Source organism: Hippocampus zosterae, chromosome 8 (assembly GCF_025434085.1).
Source record: "Hippocampus zosterae strain Florida chromosome 8, ASM2543408v3, whole genome shotgun sequence".
Classification (NCBI taxonomy): Eukaryota; Metazoa; Chordata; class Actinopteri; order Syngnathiformes; family Syngnathidae; genus Hippocampus; species Hippocampus zosterae.
In genome coordinates this window covers 13,254,784-13,273,285 of record NC_067458.1, presented here as the reverse complement: position 1 = coordinate 13,273,285, position 18,502 = coordinate 13,254,784, and the positions used below count along the sequence as shown (strand labels likewise).

Sequence of the window (18,502 nt, the reverse complement as noted above, 5' to 3'; positions counted from 1 at the left end):
TAGTACTTTGTGTTGTTTTTCATTTATTTAAAGATAGGTATTTTATGACCTATTATTTATTGCATAATTATTTTAATATTTTTCCTTGAGGGTGTTGGATATGTACAGGGCTCTAAATATGATTGAAATAAAATGTACTGTAGATAGATATATTTTCCAAGTGGTAAGTTGTACATTGAATCATATGGGATGTGTTTTGTGCACTGCTGTTATGAAGGCACATCAGTCACGATGAGGGAGTGTGGTAGTTTTGTGGTCTTAGGTGGTTGGTCCTCCGTTGTTATGGATTAGTTTTGTTACTCGGTGTCGATTGATTTCAATCCAGAGACATCTATCTATCAAACTCAAAACTTTTTTTTTTCTGAATAATTTCCGTGACATTACAATTAACTGAAAGCTGTCGCTAGTCTTATGGTAACACGGTCTTGTGACGGAAAAGTGGTTAGGACTGCACGACTGTCCGTGTTTTATGTTATGTGTTGTGTTTATTATTTTACTTGATGTTAACTGTTTTGTTAAACGCTTTGTTACAGCTGCCGCTGTTGTGAAAGCGCTATATAAATCAGCATGTATTGTATTGTACTCTGGATTGAAGATTTCAGATTTGGCCTTCGAGGAGTTTAATGGCTTCCCAGGGAAAAACAGCTTCACTGCTGCCCCTAAACTCACTCAGCGCATCTCGGCTCAGCTCATTAAGCCCTTCACGTTTGAGTTTGCCAGTGGGCATGTGGGCCGCATCTTCGCCTCAGCTGAGGTATCTGATACCGTTGTCAACATCATAAGAGGCATACTCAGCTTCTTCGACCTGACTGTCAAGACCACGCAGAGATTCTACGAACTTGAGGAGGTGAGAAGACTCAATCTCTTCTGTCGTCGATGTCACATGAAGTGTTGCAAAAAAAAAATAAATAAATCACAATTTATTTTTAGGCTGGCATACACGGCAGGTGTCCGAGTAACTATGCCATTGAAGAAAACAAAGAGACGGGGGACATGACCGTCACTCAAGTTGTGGATGTCACGAATTGCAGGGAGAAGGCAGAACGCTACAGAGGAATGGCAACCGCAGTGCTTGACGATATTTCCAAAAAGGTCTGTGACATGATTGAGAAAAAAAAAAATGTAAGGAAATGTACGGAAGTCAGGTTTGGATACTTAGGTGTGTAGAAAAATGAACCCATAAAGCTGCCAGCCAAATATGTCACGTTTCTAATTTCCATTTCCTTTCTTTACGTGAAATGTTTAGGGAAAATGTTTGTAAGGAACGCGCTCGTGTAACCATGACAACAACGAACATGATGTGTCGTCCATTGCAGAGAGGGGATTCTATCGTTTCAACCATGCGATACGTTTACACAATCAAGCCAACAGTTGAGGGTGGCCTCATTTCCAGGGCTCATGGATTGGAGCAACAACACTTCAGTCCGTTCAACGTGAAGGGCGGAAGCTTCAAGATGAAAGCAACGTAGGACATGACTCTATCTTAAATTGCGCTAACAGTGAACCTCGCTCGACCATGCTGAACTGCATCTATCCTGCAGGAAGGAATTACTGCTGCTCGATGTGAGAGACACACCTTCTCCCGTTACCGGCACATATGGGCCAATGGAAAATAGAGGCAACATTGTTTACAAGTTTGTTGAAGTAGGACCACATCTTCCCATCGTCATGCAGAGCTTGGATGATGCGGTACCAAAGGTAATTCAATCGAATGTAAATGCAGCGGGAATAGAAATCACCCGTGTAGAAACACTGAGTGAAGCATTGCATTTGCTTTCACGTTTCATTTCATGCTATCGTTCCATGAAAATCAAACGTGATACACACCGAGTATGGACCGACATAATGAAATGTTTCTCCCCATCCACAGGCTGTTGAGTTGATCAAGCATTTGGCTCAGGTCAATAGCTACCAAATTGAGAGTGCCACAACTGAGGATGTGATGAAACTGTATCAACTCCTGCGATTGGTGCCATACGAAGGATTAGAAGTGATGTGGAAGCAGCTTGCGGCACATGACGAGTACAGGTGGAGTATCTGAAACTTTCGGTTGCACAGGATTAAAATATGGTTAATTGACAGAATTGTCTACTCTTTTTCCTCAAGAATATTCAAGTGATATATGTTAGTTTAACACATTTGTCGGAAATAAGTACATTGAATGGAATCAAGGGGGTTTTGTTTTCTGTGTAGCAAGAAAGAGATGGACTGACCCTGCAAATTGCATATTGTTAAAGATTTGTGTTGCCACATCAAAATAACATGTCGGCTGATCGTTTTCACAGTGAACATGATGTCAAAATCAGATCCACTTGAACAGAATGAGTAATGACTGAATATTTAATCCTCGTTCAGTTTAAAACATCTTCAGTCTGACACTTTATCTGATGAAAGATGCATTGTCATGTCGGTTTGATTAAAGAAAGGTTAATGTAAAAAGCAGCTCTCCATTAAGACAAAGGAAAACATTGACATTTAATATTTTATTAAAAGCCACCCTTGACCTTCATTTCTACAACACAATTTAATTTAATTAGTTTAAGGATAATCTTTGACGTGAAAGATTAGAAGCGCTTAATCAATTTCCTCTGACTTTGCCCTCATTAGACGGTGGTTTTTGGACACGGTTGTGGAAGTCAACGATGCCAGAATCCTTAAGTTCCTCCAAATGAGGTTCCAGAAAGGAGATATAACTGTTTCTGAGGCCTTCCAAACACTCTTATTGGCCTTCGAACATCTTGAGCCTCTTCCTGAACTGGTTGAGATGGCTAAAGTGAGGATGGGGGAAAAAAGTGACAAAAAGCTTTTTTGAACAAAGATGACACTTGTGTTCCATGATGATGTTGCTGCCTTTTCTCCTCAGGGGTTCCTAAGCCTGCCCTACAGTCGATCTAATGTCTTTATATGGCAAACTGTGGCACTTTCTTATGGCTCACTGGTGTACAAGCACTGCACCTACTACACACCTTGTCCAGTGTCTGCTGTTCAGGTAAAGAAAAGAAACAATAATGCATGCATTGCATTTGAATTTGGGATAATCTTTCACTACTACTTGAAATTGTTATCTAGTTTTGATGAGGTCACGCCAGTCGACTCCAAGTCTACTTTCAGACAGGCAAATTTTCAAACCGCTCTTCTATAAAGAGCTTTGTTCGGATTATAATTTGTTCAGCTAGCTCTTTATTTGGCGAGGAATATCATTAGGATGAGACGTGATTCCTCCTCGTAAAGTAGCAAAACAATAATATTAAACGTAATTTGATAAATGTAATTATATTACATTTCAAAAGTCTAGAAAAAAATACATGGATTAAGAAGTCATGCAGTCCAATCATTTACTTGCGCTATCTTTTCTTTTCAAACCGTTTTTTTTTTCCAATCCGTGCCCTCTTAAATTTACAAAGAACTTCCACTTATCAGGAGGAAACACTTCTCGACACACGAGCCTGAAAAACAGCCCATTTGGGAGGGAAAAAAAAAATTTATTCCAGTTTTAGGGCTCCCACAACATAAAAAACATTTTGATTTATTATTACACACTTTTAAAGTATTCCTTTAGCACCTGTTCTCATTCTCCTGTTGACAAGCAATGGTCATAGTTGTCCAAATAATGGACAAAGAATGCTTGCTTCAATCCCTTTATATATATCACAGCCAGTTGAAGTTGACTTCAACAAAAAGAGAATTAACCATTGCATATTTAACCATTGCATGTTCAACACAACCCAGATAATAACCAAAGGCAGCTAGCATAATACTAACGTGTTCCATAATGCAAAATGTCTCGATTGGCTTACAAAAATGATAATTATTTTATATTATAATTATTTTATATTATAATAATATATTATATTATAACTATAAATAATTATAAGCCGTTGAACAATTGCTACTTTAACGTACGCGGAGCAGCCTCACATTTGATTCACAGCAAAAGTGAATGAAATATTCTATATCTTAACAACAAAATGTTAAACGAAGTCTTACTCTCAAGCATTTCTACTTTCTGGCATGTGGGCTTAGTAGGGCACCTTCTTGACTACTTCTTCTCTTTTCCTAACTATGCTGCATTTTAGTATGCTGCAGCACAACGGGGGCACCCACAGCGGCTCCTCTTGTTGTGAGAGGGAATACAATTATCTGTGTTGTATGTTGCACGTACAGCACATTTGAAAATAAAGTTGTACTTGATCCTCGATACCAAAGACACTTTGCCGTGTCGTCATTAAAGTTCTGCATGGAAAAACGATACATTATACGAAGATGTCAAACTATGATGAGATTGACTTTGACAACAATTTCATTCCTTCACCTAGCCGCTGCTGAACTTTGCCATGGACAGTGTGAAGAATAACAATGAGAAAGACATGGTTTTGGCTCTGAAAGCTCTGGGCAACGCGGGTCATCCAGGCAGCATTAAAACTATCATGCGTTTCCTCCCCGGAGTCTCTGCCAACCCAGTTGATCTCCCTCCTCGTGTGAAGAGTGCTGCTGTCCAGTCATTGAGACTCATTGCTGCACGAGACCCACACAGTGTAAGAACTCAAAACATGGAGGGTGATGATATCAGATGTTGTTACTTTTGTTTCCGTAGTCTTACTCTGAAAACTCATTATCATGATAATTTTCGACTTTCCAGGTCCGAGACATCACTATGACTCTTTACCTGCAAAAAGATCTTCCGGCTGAGTTGCGCATGTTGGCCTTGATGATCTTATTTGACACAAAGCCACCGATGGCGCTGGTGTCCACTGTGACTGCACATCTGCAGGACGAGAAAGACCTTCATGTCATCAGTTTTACTTACTCATATTTAAGAAGTATGGCCAGATCCAGAACTCCCGACAATGTATTCCTGTGGGTATTCCGTTTAAAAATCTAGTGCTTGAGTTAGCGATACTGTTCAGCACTTTAGAGTTGTTGTTTTTTTTTTTTGCTTCTTTCTTTCTTTGTGGTGTATGTGTCAGGTCCACTGCCTGTAACGTAGCAGTGAAAATCCTGGCCCCCAAATTTGGTCGCCTCACCTATCGCTTCAGCAAGGCAATGCGCGTGGACTGGTTTAGTGGTAGGTTTGCTTTTGCTTTTGCTTGAAGACACTTTCTGACATATCCATTTCCCCACTGCAGATGATTTACTGCTTGGCACAGCTGCAGAGTTCTTCATGCTAAGAAATGCAACAGAAATCATCCCCACTGAAATTATGATGAAAGGAAAATTGTATGCCATCGGTAGAATTCTGCAGCTTTTGGAGGTATAGTATGTTGAAATGCATTCAAATACTGATTGAAGCCAAACTTCCCACATCATGAATGAAAATGAGATGTTGGTCTTTTCAAGATTGGCATTCGTGTTGACGGAATGAAGGAATTTCTTGGCTATATCGTCTCTGAATTCAAAGGAGAATTGAATGACTTCCAGGCCATTTACCGGCAGGTTGGCGCAATGTTTTGTATTTATAAGTGAAATATCAAGATGAATCGCATCTCTGACAAATATTGTGTGATCTTTCAGCTTCGGAACTTGGAAACTCACGCCAGTGACAAACCTCTTCTCCATTTTTATTCTCGCGCTTCTGGACAAGAGTGGTTCTTTGCAGATATCAACAGAGAATTTATTCGCAATATCATTAATGTGAGAGCATAAAGCACATTAGACAGAGCAAAGAATAATCTCTCTGTAGTTTGTACTAACCAATGACTTTGTATTTACAGATTGCCAGTCCTTCTGCAGGCAAAGGCAGCCCTGTGTGGACGGTCATTGAGAATTTACAGAAGGGAATTTCATGGCATCGAACAAAGGCCTTCTTAATTTTTGAGACTCGATACTTCCAAGCAACCACTCTCGGCCTACCACTGGAGATCAGCAAATATTATCAGACACTTAGTGGCATCACTGTGAATGGTGACAGTCTTTTTATATCCCTACTTCATGAAAACCTTTGGATTCAATTTAAAGCTACATGTTGACCTTGTTGTTCTTTTTAGCTAAAGCTGCAATCAATCCGCCACTGACGGACCACCTTGGACAACTCTTGACCTCAGATATTTCACTGGAGACTGATGGCTTTGTTGGGTAAATAACATGGTCAACACTGGCCATAAAATATTCATACCACTTCATCTCTTGAATTCAACTCCTTTTTTTTTTTTTTACAGTTGCACAAAGGATATTTGGATGTCCTATGGTATCAACACAGAGCTGTTCCACAGTGGCGTTGAATTTAAGAGCAAAATACCATATTCCATCCCGTGGAAGCTATCCGCCAAGCTTAACATCAAAGAAAGGAAATTTGAACTCGACATCCCTTTGAACAAAAAGGAAGTCGAACTCATCACAGTCAGGTATAATTTGAGAGTGGTGAAGAAAAAAAACTGTATCCTAACTTATGTTTTATTTAGATTTATAGGTGTTTGTGAAAGCAGGCCAAACACCCACACCACCCTCAAAATACAAAAAAAAAAGCCCCCTAGCAATGATGTTCGGGCCTTCATGGCCAAATCCGCCAATGGGAAACAACTCTGTAAGAAAGAAAATGGCTTGAACAGGCTTCATTACGCCATAGACATTCACTAACAAATATATTTTGCTTCAACTGTAAACAGAAAATTTTTCACAGGGACTTCGGGGAACAATGAGCACAACACCAACGATCTGTTCCAAAGTGGCATCAACAAGCTAATCAGCTAAATAACTCGTAGGCAGGAATGTGTGATACCTCACTGATTAATTGCTTGTTTGGTGGCTTTTCAACAGGCCAAGGTGTGTGTACATGGGTTGAGTTGCTCACAGCCTTTGGCACTAACGCCATGCCACAGCTGTTGGTTGCTAACGGTTTGGCTGAGTCAAGTCTGTTTTTATTATCTTTCAAACGTTTGAGTAGAAATTCAAGTATGATGTGTGTAAAAGCCAGAACTTGGCATCAAATGAAGAATATTTTTGCTGAGTGATCCTCACGGTAACTCCCATCACCAATGTTGTCTGGAGGAGTGTGACCTCCCGAAGCTAACAGGATAATAAATAATTGGGGAAAGGGAAAACCACCTCTAAATACAGAATGAACATTTGTCTTGTTCTTTTTCCCAACCACTAGTTCTGAAGTATATGCAGTCTCAAGGAACATCGAACTGCCAACTTTGCCTAAAATGACCCCCATGATGCCCAGAGCTATCGATTCTAATCGTGAAATTATCCGTGAGGATCCGACAGTTGTCAAGCTTGAAACTGAAGAACAGGTGCCGTATAATCAACTCCTTTGGTAGAATTAATTACAACTGAAACCCATAAAAGTCTAAGTCTGTTCTACTTTTGCCCATGCAGAAGCCCAACAACTGGCATCAAAGGAACAAATGGTGCACCGAGAATAATATTTATGGAGCAGTTTTCTGCATTGAATCTGAGCTGAGACGAGCGTATTACCACGAGGAGTACCCGTTGTATTACCTCCTGGGATACACTAATGTGGCATTTAAAGCAGTCCCGCGTAAGCTTCACAACTCAGAAAAATGACATTGTGCTGTGCTGAAAACCATAGTCCAATGCATCTAACACAACTGTCCTCTTTTTCAAGTCCAGACAAACAAAGCTGTTGACAAGATTCAAATTGAAGTCAATGTTGCTCCAAGCCAAGACCCTGCCAGCACCCAAGAACGCCTTGAAACTCCAAGGAGCCCCCAAAAGGTGTTGAGCTATTGGGGCAACTTTATTACACTTTATTTGGGGCATTAAAATTATTGCCCTGCTTGTTATTTTTTTTATTGTCCTCTGATTCAAACTTAAGTGAAATGAAACTTAATCTGAGCCCTTCTGGCATGGTCATGGAAAAAGAACGCACACTATCCCCTGAAAGTGGCTAAAAATTAATCCCACTTTACACGATAATGAATTTAAATGAGATTGTCAAATTTGTCTTGGCTCATTTTCAATAATGCCTCCAAATCCCATCTTGTGGAATTCCATAATTAGCCGCACACCGTATACATTATTGTCATGATTTGGATAAACAACACAAAAACGTTGTTTTTGGTTCCACAGGTCTTCAACTCGACACCTGAAGCTATTTTCAACATCAGAGCTCTTGCAGTGAGCGGTAATCATAAGCCTGAAGGTTACGAAACAGTTGTGTACTACACACCCATGAGCAACCTTAGGAACACCCAACTCATTGTGTCCCAAGTGGGAGACAATACCAACTGGAAAATGTGTATGGAAACTGTGCTGGATGGCCGTGCGGAAGCACAGGTAGACCTCCAACACGCACACATTTCCAACTTTCATCCGTCCTTCCATTACTAATATCACTGATTCTGTTAAGGGTTGTGAGGAGCTGACACAACCATTCACAGTCCTATTTGCACTATTACTGAGTCTTATCATGCATGCAGGCATGTATTCTTAAAAATATGGGCGTGCCTGTAGAATTCTTAGATCCCAAGGATAAAAAAAACTGAGTTGGACAAGTACCTATTTTATGGTGAAATCTAACATACCACATAAAAATGTATGCAATCATAGTCATCTATTAATGTTATTTTGCATGTTCTGTGCATGCGATGCTGGAAAATAGTAAAAAATATATATATACCGTATGTATAAATGTTTGACTTTCAATGCTAGTTCTTGTGTAATATGTAATTATTAAAATTGCCTTTGATTGTTCCATAGGGATACTGAATACCGAGATATGAGATGGATACCGGACGTGAACATGATTAACAGTCAGCAGCACCATTTTCAAATTAGGAATCAAGTTTGCACAGGGGTTGAAGTTGCCAGAATGTTTAATTTTTGTATTTGGCATTTGACACTGTGGCGCCACAGCCAAGTGTCATGTGTCAAACTTGGCGCATGTCCTGTGTTTGGTCCAGGCACACCTTAGATGGGGAGCTGAATGTCAGTCCTTTGAAATGTTACTGAGAGCCAATACTGCGCGTCTGCCTGGTTCCAAACCAACGCTAAGGGCCAAAGTCCAATGGACTAGAATCCCAGAAACCATGGCAGAGTTTTTCACAGGGTGAGAACACAAGAAAAAGAGAATGTGACTTTCGACTCACTAAATGTTGTTTCTCTTAAAAAAAAAAAGCACATTTCTCAAACTGACTGGTGAGTAAAGAGGTGCTCTTTACCCTTCCCAGTATTAAGGCCTATATCCCAGGCATGGCTTTGCTTCTTGGCTTCAACCAGCAGTACGAGAGAAATCCAACCCAGGAACTTTCTGCTTCATTTGTTGCTGCCTCGGCAGACAGCATCGATGTGAGGATTCAATTCCCAGAGGTGCATACTCCAACAAAGCTGCAACGTGTGTATCCCGTTTTAAACTTAAGTATTTACTCCGATGTGTCATTTCCTCTGTGTTTTCATCAGTATACAGTCTACCGTCAGTCTATCCCAGTTCCTCTGCCACGTGGCAGTCTTCAGGAATTCCAATACTACACGAGAAACACAACAATGTAAACCCATGGATAACGCCAAGTGAGTGTCAAACCACCACAATGATGTATTTGATGTTTCATGAACAAAGATTTGAAAAATGGGCTCTTTTTGTATTTGCCTTGCAGAGAGTGAGACAAGGAACATTCCAAATGGAAGAGGTCTCTCCTTTTCGTTGTAAAGAAAAAAATGAACACATTTTCGCCACTGTGATAAAAGGCAATGTCAGGAATGCCTAAAATGTCACCAGTTTGGAAATAACTTGTCAAACGCCCTGATTTATTGGTTTAAGACCATGCCAATATTTGAACAACCACCTCTGGAGGAAAGTTCCTGTTTGTTTCCCAAAGCCTTTGATGCTCATCAAAGTGAAATGACAAAATACCTTTTTTCACTCGGATTTAATTCACTAAGTTCTGATAAAATATTATACAAAATTTGAATGCAACCACTGTGTTCAATTTGTGCTTGTCCAATATGGGGTCCAAATGATGAGGACAATACCAAAGTTCAGTTCTTTTGTTAAAGAGGCAATGTTTTTTTATGCTATCTTTTTAGTTGACAAAATTATGAGAGCTGAAGAGCAAATTGTCTGTGGCCTCCTAGTGCTCTAAACTCTTAGAAATAAGCGCACAGGACGATAACCTCCCTTTGGGGGTGGTTTCGACTAAGATCCAGATATTTACAAGGTCTGGATGACCTGTTCTGTTTGATAACCCACTAGTACTGTTTGCAGATACCGCAATACAATGTCATCATCCATGCTATTAAAGTAGGCCGCTCTGCCCTTTGGGAAAACAGCTCATTACATATTATATAACCTTGTCCCCATGCTTGCAACCCCCCCCCCCCCAAAAAAAAACAATAACTGGCACTAATTACAGAATTGAAAAAACAAATACAAACAAATACAGCATTCTCTGACAGAACCATTTCTTTTCATGTTTTTATTTTACTATTGTACAGTTTGAGTTATGTTAATAGATTAACACATAATTCCTTACAAAAATACATGGGTGTTAAATGTTTGTAGTTATATACACATATATGAACACACACATACACACACACAAAATTCTACATTCATAACAGTGGTCACCAACATAGTGCCACAGGCCTGTTTGAAAAAAAATAGCTCACCAGTGAGGTGGGGATTTACATCAACAATTAAACATTCATCGCGGAGTCCAGTGAAGCTTTCCTTTGAACATATGAAAGGGCTTTTACAATGAAATTCTTGCATAATTCATATTTAAGTTTCTAGTGTGTGTAATACAGCCCTGTGCAACTCACAGCATTTTTGTACAATGATAAGGGGACTAAATCTCAACTAGGCATGACAATAAATTGTATGTGTCACTGCCAGGGATAATCGGTGCCTCCTCTAAAACAAGGACTGGCTGTCCTCAATACGTATGGCACCGCATCTCCTGCCCACATTGATTTAGCCAGATGGTGTTCGACTGTAGAGAGTAGACATTGCGGTAAGAGCACAATTCTAATGGTGTCATTATGTTTCATTTAAATCTGTAATGTGCTGTGGGCTGTCAAGAGACATTTGACTGTCTGAATTTGAATGTCAAAATCAAGATCCATGCTTGTTCTTGTTGTTGTGCCTACACGGACTGACATTGACATGCCCTTCAGCTGAATGAACTCAACTGATATTTAAAAAAAAAAAAGCTGATATAAGTATTCCGTGAATGACCGATCAGGTCGTTTGGAGGAGGTGCAATCAACACTTCCCACCTACTTTGCTGGTTTTCGAGAGATGGCGATGAGCCTCATTAGGCAGCGTATAGAGCCATCAAAGGGGAGCTGACAACAGCAATGGCCACAGATATACCGTAGTCATCCAAATGCACTATTGTGTGTTTGTGCAATGAGAGGACTAAGGATAATTAAAGCTGGATTTACACTGCATGGTTCAAGTGGTAGAAGACAAAATGTATATATATATTTTTTGCGACTAAATTACCGAATCATATTTTATGTAACGGCAGCAAAAAGAGATTAAAATGCATGGAATCTGATATCTCCGGAATGGAATCGAAGCTGCCAAATAATTGATCATAATCTAATATGTATTTCATAGCTGCCCATATGACTGCAGTGTTACCCCAACAATCGAATATATCCAGTGGTGAATGGTCAGGGCCAGAAACACCTTCTATAGTGGCCTAAACATCATCTAATGTACAAAATTCCAACCAGATTAAATATTTTTGACAGACTTTCATTTTTAGGAAATGTCAATGCTACGATCGGGGATGTGCGCCTCCATCACTATCCCCTACCCTGTCAGTGAAATGAAGATTTACTCAAATTATGAGTGAATATTTGCCCACTGATCACATGACCAAACCCATAAAACAGGGTAGCAGAGTTCCCACATATCCCGCAATAACTAGCAAGACAACAAATTGATGACATGATTGTTTAAAGTTTGCTAAATTAAAAATATTAATGGCTTGTGTCTTGGGATGAGCGTAAAATACATGAATGTCATTCATTCATTCATTCATCTTCCCAACCGCTTGATCCCCACTAGGGTCGCGGGGGGTGCTGGAGCCTATCCCACCCGTCTCCGGGCAGTAGGCGGGGGACACCCTGAATCGGTTGCCAGCCAATCGCAGGGGACACAGAGACGAACAACCATCCACGCTCACACTCACACCTAGGGACAATTTAGAGTGTTCAATCAGCCTGCCATGCATATTTTTGGAATGTGGGAGGAAACCGGAGCACCCGGAGAAAACCCACGCAGGCCCGGGGAGAACATGCAAACTCCACACAGGGAGGCCGAAGCTGGAATCGAACCCGGTACCTCTGCACTGTGAAACCGACGTGCTAACCACTGGACTACCGGGCCGCCTTTTATTGATACAAATTACCGTATATATGGAAACAAGACAAAAAAGAAAAAGAAAAAAGTTGTCATCTTTGGTGGCTCTGTGATGTCAAAAAAAACATGTTAAAGTTCACCTGAGTGATGTGTTCAAGAATTAGGCGACATGCTAACATGCATATACTGAAGACGTGATGAGTGAATGAACATTTTCATCTATTTATTAGCTAGAGTTGCATCACCGCGGCATGCTGTTTGGTATCAGCATGACTCAAGTGTTCGACAGCAGGATCAGATCCAGGTTTTATTGCTTTCTCAACATATCCTAACCAAACAAAACACGGCAAGATTGTTTGGTTGATTTTAGTCAGTGCTGTTTGGTTAAGCAGGGTTTATGGGGATTCATTTCGAAAGAACACACGACAGCATGAAAATCATCGCGTGAGCTGACTGTTGAGTGAGTGTGTGTGTTGTATTTGCCTCAATGTCATATTGTCTCAATCTGTACAGTTCTTAGTTTGACTCTGTTCACACCTGACCAAACAAATAATGCTGTACTTGTCCTACTTTGTACGACTTATATCAGCACACCTGTGCTCTGCACAAGCATCCCTAAACACACACAAAATAAGAAACAGTCATGAAAGGCTTGTGAAGTGCCTTGAATTGAATCTTCTTGATGGCAGAGTGAACATTTTTATGATAGTTTGTGAAAATGGAGGTCGTGCGTGTGTGTTTTTCTTTCGTGTAGTCATAATAGAAATGGTTTTTGGTGTTGGGTTTTTTTTTTGCCGCAGCAAAGTGGACATTTACAGCACTGCTACTGCATCCAGCATTAGGTCAAAATATAAACTTGCAATCAATCAGGTAATGGGTAATTAGAAGACCTGGCATGCATCTCATGCCGTTTTCAATAGTTTTATACGAGTCCATGTGATTGGAGAACACGTTAATATAAGTGCCTGTGCGTGATACGTTTCAAAAACCCATGAAAAAAAACATACCCAATTTTTCCTAATGGTCATCATGTAAAACCTGAGAGGAAATTGAATAGCTATTTGGCTGTAAAAACAAATGTGTGTTTGTGTTGCGCACTAGAGGACAGTATTTACCAGATATGAAAATATGCCTGGCAGCGGTGTGCAGTTCACAGAGAGGACTGTGCAGCATATATTGAAACCCTTTGGGGAAAGATAAATGCATGTTTTGGCCGTCAACTCTCTGGCATGTGAAAGAGGGGACACAAAATATTAAATGAAAAACAACACTTGGCAGATGAGTGCGGCAGTGAATGATCCATATAGTGGCGGGCCATAAAAAGGACACATCAGCTCACGTAATTGCTTTTGTTGGTGTGGGGGAAAAAAAACATTGGTTGATTTTCAGTGGGAATATGGACATGGTTGTCAACAGTTCCCAGGAGCTCAGGATATGACATCATGCCTGCAGCTGTCAAAATTAACCCGATATCACACACCATCGAAACCTGTGAAAATAAGCGTATTTTACTATTCATTGACAAGCGGGTAAAATATGGTTGACATCTCTCGCCTGTGTTTCATGCTACAACACGATAGGATACTTCGACTCCTGTCTTCACACTCACGCCACATTAGGAAGGAATCATTAACTAATGAATCGATTTTTGCTTTTGAAGGTAAATACGTCAAACTCACTTCCATCCCATTCAAGGCATTAGATCACGAAGAATGTGTGATTCAGTTTGTGTAAAAGTTTAATTCACTGGAGTATTATGATATTGCTCCATTCCCATTTGGTGTCAAATTGAATGACACTATGGGTGTATGTAATCTTCCAGCCAAGAGGGGGCACTGTTCCTCCTAGCAGTGACGTGAGACTTAGGTTGAAGGGTCTCACACACAGTGCGCCCAGCATGTGTCGGGGTACCATTTTTTTTTTCTATACATACTGTAAACACCTCATAAAAATAGGCCTCCATTCCTATGTCTCAGACTAAAAGTAATTCCTGATACTTTTCCGTTTTAAAGAACTCAGTGTGACATTTTGCGAGGTGGTTGGTGGAGGACCCCAGAAAGCAGCAGGGGGATTAGGGTGGACTGAGCAAAATACATTTAACAAAAATACAAACAAGAGTACGCTGGAAAAACAAACAAACAATCAAACAAAAAACTGAAGTACCCAAACAAAGTCCTTAAAACCACAGGAAATCAAAGTAACAAAAACCTATGCCAGAAACAAAACATGACAGTGGCACACAGACACACGATCTAGCGTAGACTGACAGAACCCAGGGAACTAAATACAAGCAAGGTGATGAGACAACAAGAAACACCTGGACAAGACACAAAAGGGATGAAGGAGCCGATTGGTTAACAGAAGGGACCCTGAGGATGAGAACAAGTGACGACAAAAAAGGGCATGAGGGAACAAAACCAAATCTATTCTCAACAAAAACACTCAAAGAGCAAACTGCCCATTTTTCCTTGTTCAGAAGTGATCTTTTGAATAACTGAAGGATTAGGGAAAAAAATAATAAGTAACGGATCAAACTTTGTGCCTGTCTTTCTGCTCGCAGAAACAGAATGTCAAATCAAAGAGCTTTTTGAAAAGCCAGCAAAGGCTTTTTAAGCGATCCTGGCCAAGAATATGGCAACAATTGATGTGTAGCCTTAAAGTCGAAGTATCACCCTCAAAAGAGGGCCGCTGAACCTCACCATCTGAGAAATTGAGTCGCCTTGGCAACCACCGTTTATCAAGATTGCACGCTCTAAAGAGAAGCTGTTTTCAGCACACACTTAACTTAGCACACCATGCAAGCACACACAGCCACAAAATCATAGTTAAGTATTGTTCGTCTGTGTGAAAGCATAAAAAACTTTGGCATTCATTTATTGTTTTTAAATGCGTTAGAGGAGATGTGGTGAGGCTGAGATTTTTCTTTTGACCTTTCACACCGCAACAGAAGTCAAGGCATAATTATAGGCAGTTTGCCAACACATACACACGGCGCACACATACTGTACACTAGTATGCAGGTGGCAGGGTAATTAGAGATTAGCTGCATGACTGGTGGCTTGTAGGTCTGATGGAGAAATTGCACTTTGTAAGTAATGTGGCAAATAAACCACATCTCAGTGACATTCACACTGGTTGCAGGACTGGTCATCGCGAAAATGTGTCACCGTTTACATGTACCGCATGTCTTACCAGTGTTGATGGAAACCTGTCAATAAATCAGTAGATGTCTCCCAAAGTTAACTATTCTGAATCTGTGACATTGTGGCTGTTGGTTTGAGAATTATGTGACGACATTGCATCGTATACTAGTTATGATGCCAGTAAAAAGTTAATGATTCATCATCGATATCATCATTCACCACCTCTTGTTGAAGCATTTTCAACAAAAGGTACTCAAGTGGAATTTATGGATGTTCCCTCAAGAGATGTTGACTTTGCGGTGACTTGAAAAATCATGACTGTTGTTATGTTGAATACGTATTAATCAAGTCCATCTCTCTCTGTCCCCAGTCTTTAATATTGGTGGAAATACAGAAAATGTTTTTTTTTTAATGTGTCATTTAAGCAAATATAATTTTGTGCACATTCTGTATGTCACTGATCCATGTATGTATTTAAATGTCCTCTAGCTCACATTGACGGGTTATACATCTGATATGCGCGTTTATGCCGCCGCACATGCTTTAATACACATCGCATTTGTAATCCACATTTGGAAGTGGCCTGATTCTGATCTGATCCTATCTGATTCTATTTTTTTCTCCCTTTTCATACGACCAGGACCGATGTCAAAATTGAGTCACTTGAGAGCAGTACAATACCACAACACTTTCACTTCAACCATGAAATACATATTGCGTCTAGAAAGGTGCAAGTATTACTGTTGAGAGTTGTGTGCCAACATTGTCTGCTAAAAAAGGATCCGTTGATTGTTGTAGTCCACCGGGGCTACATTAAACTCGAAGTTGCCCATAGAGATTTATTTTACCCAGACCACAGGGCACTGTTTTATTGAGATGTTTGGAGCAGTACTCATTCACAATATGTTGTCACTGTCTTTGATTTTGATCAAGTAATGGCATTGAATGTAATTTGAAAGACATTTTCAGAGCACCTGTTTTGTTGTGTTCAAGATGTCTATGATACGTGTACAAATAAATATTGTGCGCTGTAGTGTGGGAAGCATTTTGGTGTCCCATATTTACAGTTTTGTATTTTCAACCTTTTTGCTGAGTCCGATATACAGTATAGGCATTTTAAGTTGATCCGCACAGTATACGGCTGAGGCAGTGCATTCAGGAGACTTCTCTCATATTGCCTGCTGACGCCAACAGAAACACAATCATTCTGAATGTCACTGTGGGCAATGCTTGCTGTACGTTTTGCCCATTTCGACACCTGAAAAAAAGGCTCAATGCTTGAAAGTTTGATCATTTTCCGCCACAAGTGTGCTTGAGATGAATGGAAAAGACAACCGAGGAGCCACAAAGAAGAGGACAGACGACACTTTAGACTCTAAAGAGGAATGAAGGTGTTGTCGCCGAATGCAGCACTTCAAAGTAAGAGAAGCTCCACTAAGTACTACTACAGTACGTCATGTACTACACATCTGAACTTTCGACTTTTATTGACTTCAAACCCGCCTCTTCAAAATGACTGACTAGACTATAAACAGTCTCTAGAGCAGTGGTTCTTAACCTGGGTTCGATCGAACCCTTGGGGTTTGACGGACGGAGCCTCTGCCATGGAGTGTATGACACACCCGACTCAGCATGTCAATTAGTTATGACATGCCTGCTTGGCCAACACTAGCTGCAGATTATCACATGACATACAGTAGCTTGTCCAATAACTGCTGTGGGAAATTTAGTTCGCTTAGTAGTCAACGAGTGACTGTCGTGATAGCATATTGTACTAATTTTTAAAAAAAAGTCTACTTATCTCTTGAAATTTCATTTCCCTTTTTCAGTTTTTAATAAATGTGTTTTTTTTAATATCTTGAATTAATATACATATATTTCCCACTCATGAAGGGTTCAGTGAATGTGCAATATTTACTGGTTTGGTTCAGTACCTCTAAAAAGGTTAAGAACCACTGCTCGAGACCTTATTAAAATTATACCCACACTGACTAAGATGAAAAAAAAAATCACAAACAAAAAGAATCACAAGGTTATTGAGGTGTAGGCAATTTTTCCAGGCGGATGGATGTTGGTAATATGAATCTCTTGCTAAATGATGAAGTAGTGCTTTGCTTGCCTGACTTGCAGGGGTGAATTCACAAGCAAAATGTCCTGGGTCTAGTCTGCCTTTAGTCCTATGAGATCGATGATAGGCTATATAGTTCCATGAAACCTTGAACAGAATAGGCCTAAACATTAGAGTAAATAGTTTGGATATTGCTTAGCTTCAGACCAAGTGACGATAAGGGAAACTTAGCAGATGTAGTCAGGCAGGAGCCATATATGTATAGTTAGATGTCTGTTGAGAACCAAAGATGACGATGCATAAGCAGTTTTATCAGACGGTCTGAAAGGAAATGGTGACTTTTCTTCTTGTAATTTTTAAGGGGAGCAATTGCAACTTGTCTACATACATACGGGGCAAAAAGTCGGTTTGTCCTCCCATCAAAAGTATGTAGGTTAGCTTGTGTGCACAATAATTATTTCTTCTCATCTCCCTTGACCTTATAATGCATTTTAAAAAGCTGATTATTGTCTTCCAATTCCCATAGCACGCTTCCTCTGTAGGTTATCGGGTGAACTGGAGTCTATCCCAGCTGATTTGGGGTGAAATGTGAAATACAGTACACCATGCACTGGTCACCAGCAAATCACATACACATACAGACAAACTACCAAACTACCGCTTACAATCATACAAAACAATGGATTTTAATGAGTCGGGTTGAAACTCGCTCAATATGTTACTGGACCTCTAACAGCCTGTTCAGATCAGGCAATTTCTTTGTTACTCATCAACTTTATTGCCATATAGAGTCAAAGAAACTCTCTTGCCTTAAGTGACAGTTTGAGCTACCCTGCTGCCCGTTGCTATGCAACCAACCCCGCCTCAGAGAGTGAACTTCCCTGATGGAGCTTCATGGAAAGCCGACTTCTTATCTCAGCAGTCTTGCCACCTCAAAGGGAGTGCTCCTCTGCTCTCAAGAGGAGGAAGAAATGGGATCTCTTACAACACATAACGGCTCAGAGAAAGTTGACTTTTTTT

The 18,502-nt window shown here is 40.2% G+C and overlaps 1 protein-coding gene across 1 annotated transcript; it reads left to right on the top strand.

Moving 5' to 3' along the window:
• The first annotated feature begins 595 nt into the window (after positions 1-595).
• On the top strand, positions 596-10,266 carry vtg3 (vitellogenin 3, phosvitinless). Its single transcript, XM_052074671.1, has 24 exons — positions 596-847; positions 931-1,092; positions 1,317-1,465; positions 1,542-1,698; positions 1,871-2,028; positions 2,608-2,773; positions 2,864-2,989; positions 4,317-4,535; positions 4,640-4,857; positions 4,968-5,065; positions 5,127-5,251; positions 5,338-5,433; positions 5,512-5,631; positions 5,712-5,901; positions 5,985-6,072; positions 6,156-6,341; positions 7,091-7,232; positions 7,318-7,480; positions 7,568-7,677; positions 8,032-8,238; positions 8,865-9,010; positions 9,132-9,270; positions 9,361-9,468; positions 9,555-10,266. Exons 2-23 carry the CDS (start codon positions 994-996, stop codon positions 9,448-9,450), a joined length of 3,192 nt encoding a protein of 1,063 aa, XP_051930631.1. The 5' UTR covers positions 596-847; positions 931-993; the 3' UTR covers positions 9,451-9,468; positions 9,555-10,266.
• Positions 10,267-18,502: the final 8,236 nt, after the last annotated feature.

Bases quoted from the DNA above. Each gene is read 5' to 3' on its own strand.
- vtg3 (XM_052074671.1), top strand. From the start codon at position 994: ATGACCGTCACTCAAGTTGTGGATGTCACGAATTGCAGGGAGAAGGCA. The intron at 5,066-5,126 runs GTAGGTTTGCTT...TCCCCACTGCAG, and splicing joins GCGCGTGGACTGGTTTAGTG to ATGATTTACTGCTTGGCACA. The intron at 9,271-9,360 runs GTGCATACTCCA...TGTTTTCATCAG, and splicing joins TGAGGATTCAATTCCCAGAG to TATACAGTCTACCGTCAGTC.